Here is a 5,756-nt window from a genome sequence, read left to right as displayed (position 1 = left end):
ACTCCAACCACCAATAATTCAATAATTGCTCCCAAAAAAACTTAAATGGAAAAAATATGTATTTTTACCTTATACAATGCAGCTGTCTGGCACAACATAGAAAAATGAGTCTGTACCATAAGACATCTGGATATCAAAGGGCTTTCAGGATCTCAAGTCATGAGGTCTGACAACTGAAACATTATGCATATTCTAAATCTGTCTGATGTGGTGTTTGCAAATGCATTGTTGCCTGCGCCCATGTTAATAGTATAATGGCAACCATTTAAATGCTTTCTTAAACATGCATAACTTTTAAACTGCAATGAAAATCCCTTGAGCACAAATAACAACAAAATATTTGCCAACTTAAGGTGCTGAATTAATGCCAAGGTGTATCATGCAAGTGTCTACAAATATGACACCTATACGTTGTTTAAGAACTTGGCTCCTAGTTTCTACCTCTGAATGTGGCTCAGTTTAACCTTTGTTTGATGTGCCAAAACAAACACTGTAGATTAAGAGCGCATCATTGTAACTTAGAATGAAAACGAAGTGTACTTTAAAGAGTATACTTTCAAAGGCTGCTAATGATGTGGTTCCCAGGCAGGGAATGAGGCTCTTGTCCATCACAATTTAGTAAGTACTGATGGCCTGCTTGTCAGTTCCAGAAGCAAGAATGTATGGCTAGCGATGTCCCCTCTGGTTCTCTAGGTGTTCTTCAAGGCTTCTGCATGACTGTGTGAAAAATTACATGTTAAGTTGCATCGTAATATTGTCTTATTCTGTCCCATGTTTCCCACTTCAATCACAATTAAATTTGTGGTCCATGGCCTGAGCTGCGCTGATCTTTAGTGTTTTCTTTTTAGCAGGCTGAGGTGGCAGGATATGCAGGAGCAGCAGGAATGATACCATATCACTGCCCCACTCTATAAGAAGAAAAAACAATCTTGAATCACAAGAATCACAAGTTTCCTTCCAAACTTAATTTCCAAGCCATTTAACCTACTGCTGCTGACCCTCTCAGGATCTCAGGACCCAAAGGACCATCTTATTTCATTTTATCATCAGCTGTTTAGTCTCAAGTCACATCTTAAAACAAATGGATAGCTTGGATTTTTTTGAAGTGTGGTTGTATGAGGTATGTATGGATATCACTTTGTTAACTACAGGAGATGGCAATAAGAGTGCTCCCACTTTTGATCCGCCTTTAGCCATTAATTAAATACCTGGGTGAGCCTCATCATTGTTCTGATTTCTGGCAGACCTCAGCAAACTCTGGAGCACTGGGGGTTGTTTAAGGGTCTTCTTTTGAAGGATGTATGCCACTTCTCAAGCAGTTTGGCTGCAGTTTCTGGTCCAAAGAGGAGGGCTGAAATCTTGATGTACCTGCAGCAACAGAGACATGAAAGAACATGTTTGGTCAAATTTACATTTCTGACAATCACATGCTAAGGTCATGACTATGATGTCAATGTGATGCCAGAGCCACTTTGACTGTCGTAAAAAGGTTCCTAACCAAGGACAGACAATATTACATTTGTTTACAATGTAATTATCAGCTATAGTTGGAACCAGTTTGCAACAATATGTATAGGACAAATGAAATTTAGGCACTGGATGATTCTGAAACAGACAGACCCGTTATCACTGTCAATAACATTAGAGAATTTATTGATGCCATTTTTGTGTGATACCATCCCCCCCTAAGAGAGTGGCTACATGAAACAGCAGAGCTACACACCTAGTTAAGAAACTAAAAATGTTAAAATTAAAGAAAAAAGTTTTATTTAGGTGGACGTGATAAACTAGTAACCAAATGTATTTCAATCAGAAAGACTAAATGCTGAGACCGCTATGAGGAAAACATAGAAAGGTGATTTTTATTGAGACAAGCAGATTTTTTTGGCGATTAGACCCCGGCAGGAAGAGGATCGCTTTGGACAGCTGGCGAGCCTGGCCGAGGCTTCCGCAGGCCGAGAACTTCCCCCCCAAAAAGAAAGTAAAGAAGGGTACCATACCTGACGCCACTCGGGATCTGCGGAAGAGAGAAGCAGATGGATATTAGCAGCAAGCGCGGTACATAGGAGCCTGCACGAGAGGTGCCGGAAAGTGGGGCCAGGGAGGAATCGCTGTGTCGGTTGAAGTGATAGGAATAACAATGGATAAATTGGAGCAGGGGATGCTGGGAGAGGAGCGATGGGGCCTCAATGCGGGGAATGCGGGACATGCGGGGCAATGCGGGAAAGGCTGGAATGCGGGATTGCGGGGTGATGAGAGGAAAAACAGGAGTGAATATTCAGCAAACCTTGAAGCAGGGAATGCGGGAAGGTTGGATGGGTGCAGGAGAGGACTTTAAAAGTTGGGAATGCTGGGACGCGGGAATGGAGGAAGGATGCAAGAGAGGCCTTAAGCAGGGAATGCGGGATTGATGCAGGAGAGGCCTTGAAGTGGGGAATGCGGGGAATGCGGGAAATGCGGGTTGGATGCGGGAGAGGCTTTGCAGCGGGACTGCGGGAAATGTGGGATTGATGCAGGAGAGGCCTTAATGCGGGGAATGAACGATGCGGGAGAGGAAAGGATAGCGCCACCACCACCAGTAAATGCAAAGATTACATACCGTTAGTTACCAGGGACCGCTGGGCAGCCAAAACTGAAGAGGAGTCCGGACGAATGTACGAGGAGAATGCAGAGGAGGACCAGCGTCCCATTTGCTGGAGAGAAGCAGTGGATATCCCTTGTGTTGCAGCCGATGTGGCTGCGCCTATTCTAAAGGAATGGCCTGAATACAGCTGAGGGGACAGATTACATTTAAGGAGAACCTTTTTGAAGTGATCGTAAAACCATGCTTTTGACATGGGGTGATAGTCGGGTGTTAGGAACAGAGGGGAAGGAGAGTTAGTGGAAGGGCGAAGACGGACATAATTTACCATGGCCTTGAAGGTTTTAGTACGGGCGATTACGATGGAGCAGGAACCCTTTACCTTAGAATGTTTGATGAATAAACTGTAATGACTAGGATAAAATACGAGATCTGAAAAGGAAATGTCTCTTACGGGGTTGAAGGAATTTGAGGGAGAAGTGAATTCACTAATTCTTAAAAAGCCGTAAAATGCTAAAAGGAAAACACAGATTAAAAGTGTATTGACGTATGGGGGAAAACAGGCCTTTTCTAAGCACGGATACTAAATTATGAAGGACTTGAATTGTAATGGGACGTCTATTATCGGGAGTAGAAGGAAAGCATTTAGAAATTCCTTTTAACATTAGTTTTATTGCTGGATTGGAGAACAGGCTGGGGAAGGAGGGGTCAGCGCACTTAACATTGAATTGAATGCCGGAAATCAAGCCGCGAATGTATTGCGGCTTGAAATGGCGCACGTCAGTACAATAAGCAATGAAAGCGCACACAGTATTGATGTGGATTGGCATAATGGGAATGTTGTGAGAGCTGCAGAACATTGCAAAAGTGACCCAGGCGAAATCATACATTTTCAACGTTGACTCTGCTAAACCTCTCCTCATATACGACCTGACTGACTCTAAATAACTGGCGAGGGATCCCTACTCAAAATAGGACTAGTTCTTGAAGCGGAGGGACAGGTGTGGGATTGGGACTGGCGTCCGGGCAGAGACTGCAGAAGATCTGAAATTTAAAACGGGACAGAGAGTCAGCAATGATGTTGAAATGACCGGGGACGTGACGGGCTGTTAGAATGAAGTTGTGCGTGATTGCTAGCCAAGTGATACATCTCATGAAAGGCATGATCGCGCCTGAAGACGAACGCCCCTTGTTTATAACGTTGACCGTTGCTTCGTTATCGCACAGGACCGAGATTCTTTTGCGCTGCCAGAGATGCCCCCAAATATGGCAGGCGACTGCTATGGGGTAGATCTCGAACAGCGCGGAGGACTGCTCGTGCTCGGGGAATGCCGTGGGCCAGCTGCTGGCGAACCACTGCCCTGAAAAAACCCCCCAAAACCCACGGATGGAGCCGCATCTGTGAAGAACTGCAATGACTCGGACGAGTGCACGATATCGTCGTAGAAGAAGGAGATACCGTTCCACTGATCTAACAGGGCTGCCCAGAATTTTAAGTCTGAGCGGCAACCTTCATCTAGTGAGACGAGGTCGTGCAAATTAGGAACGGAGGAGACCAGGGCGAGAAGCCTAGAAATAAAGGAGCGGCCCTGCAGAATTACGCGCATGGCGAAATTCAGATGGCCGAGGAGAGACAATAACTCCTGTTTGGAGATGAGTACGGCCGCTGAAAAAGACTGAGTAATTTGGCGGATTCTCTGTAATTTGTCTTTGGGAAGCGAAGCTTTCATGTCGCAGGTGTCCAGAGAAATGCCTAGGAACTCTAGTTTTTTTGCGGGGCCTAATGTTTTCTCGTCCGAGAGTGGCACACCGAGGTGGCTGAACATTTTTTTCAGTTTTAATAGAGAGGAACCGGAACTATCGTTTGGAGGGTCGATTAACAGGAAGTCGTCGAGGAGGTGAAGTACTGCCGGGAGTCTCACGTTGTTTAGGAGAATCCAGCAAAGCGCTTCTGACACCGAATTAAAGATGCATGGACTGCTCCTACACCCGAACGTCAATCTAACGGCGAAGTAAAACTTGGCATCCCATTTTACGCCGAAACAATGCCACTGGGACGGATGGATGGGGATGATTTTAAAGGCATCTGTGATGTCTGCCTTGGATAGCCATGCACCTTGAACTGCTAGTTTAATCAATCTAATGGCGTTATCGACGGTTGCGTAATGCAGGGAAAATGGCACCGGAGGAATGAGACTATTAATGCTACTGACGGGGCCGGAGTGGGGAGCTGACAGATCGAAGATTAACCTTTTCTTCCCTGAATATTTCCTAGTGGCGATGCCTACCGGACTGGAATTAAACACTGGAAAGGGAGGGGAGTCAAACGGACCGATAATGTAACCTTTATTTAATTCTTTGTTAAGTAGCTGGGACACAGTAGCGGGATCTTTGATGGCTGATTGAAGATTTTTTGCTACGAAGGTGGAGACCGGGGATGATAGGATGCCGACCCGAAAGCCCTGGGAGAGGCCGGTCAGCAGGTAATCCGTAAAGACGGAGTCTGGGTGCGAAGATAGTTCTGCCGCCAGTGCTGATATATTTATGGGAGTAGATGGGTGTATGCTTAGAAAGTTTTTGAGTTTGGCCAAGTCTCCTGCCGGTGACCGGGCCAGGATCACTCGGCGAGGGCATACTGATCGAGGATGGGCCTCCTTGCACGTGCTGCAGATGTGAAGAAACATGCAGCTGGGGTAAGTACAGACATTCTCGTTAAAGTTATTGCAGATCGGTGTTATTAAAGAGCTCCACCTTTCGGCCTCTACAGTCAGCACGAGCGGACACGGAGGGATTGCTCTGTGGTGAGATAAGATTTGGAAGCTGCGGTGGGAGGAATGGCCGCTGAGGACAAAGGGGGGCTGTGTGCCCCAGGTTACCGCAGGTGAAACAGGAGACTGCCTGAGAGCCCCCGACGAGCATGACGAGGATCTCGATATCCAAGACGCCCCAATTAAGGCGGGTGTTGGACTGGGAGATGTACAAGGCTGCTTTACTGGAAAAGGCTTTATGGTACTGGTAAAATATGTTTTTTCCATATTTGAGGTTGAGGTCCCCAATTAGAGCTAGGTAAGTGTCTAATTCTTGTCTCCTATCCGGATAGACTGAGCATATCACATCTCTGAAGATCCCGAAGTCCACGAGAAACTCCCCGATGGATAAATCCCTTGCTAAACGA

At 46.0% G+C, this 5,756-nt stretch overlaps 1 protein-coding gene across 1 annotated transcript; it reads right to left on the bottom strand.

The window, feature by feature from the left end:
• Positions 1 to 3,547: 3,547 nt before the first annotated feature.
• Positions 3,548 to 5,265, bottom strand: LOC108895507 (uncharacterized). The gene is given in 2 exon segments (XM_018694361.1): positions 3,548 to 3,939; positions 3,942 to 5,265. Coding segments are annotated over 2 exon segments (1,716 nt in total).
• Between the last annotated feature and the right edge of the window lie 491 nt (positions 5,266 to 5,756).

Source organism: Lates calcarifer, unplaced genomic scaffold (genome assembly GCF_001640805.2).
Source record: "Lates calcarifer isolate ASB-BC8 unplaced genomic scaffold, TLL_Latcal_v3 _unitig_4005_quiver_2215, whole genome shotgun sequence".
In the NCBI taxonomy this organism is placed as follows: Eukaryota; Metazoa; Chordata; class Actinopteri; family Centropomidae; genus Lates; species Lates calcarifer.
The sequence above is the reverse complement of the archived record's forward strand: the minus strand, read 5'-3'. Positions and strand labels throughout refer to the sequence as shown.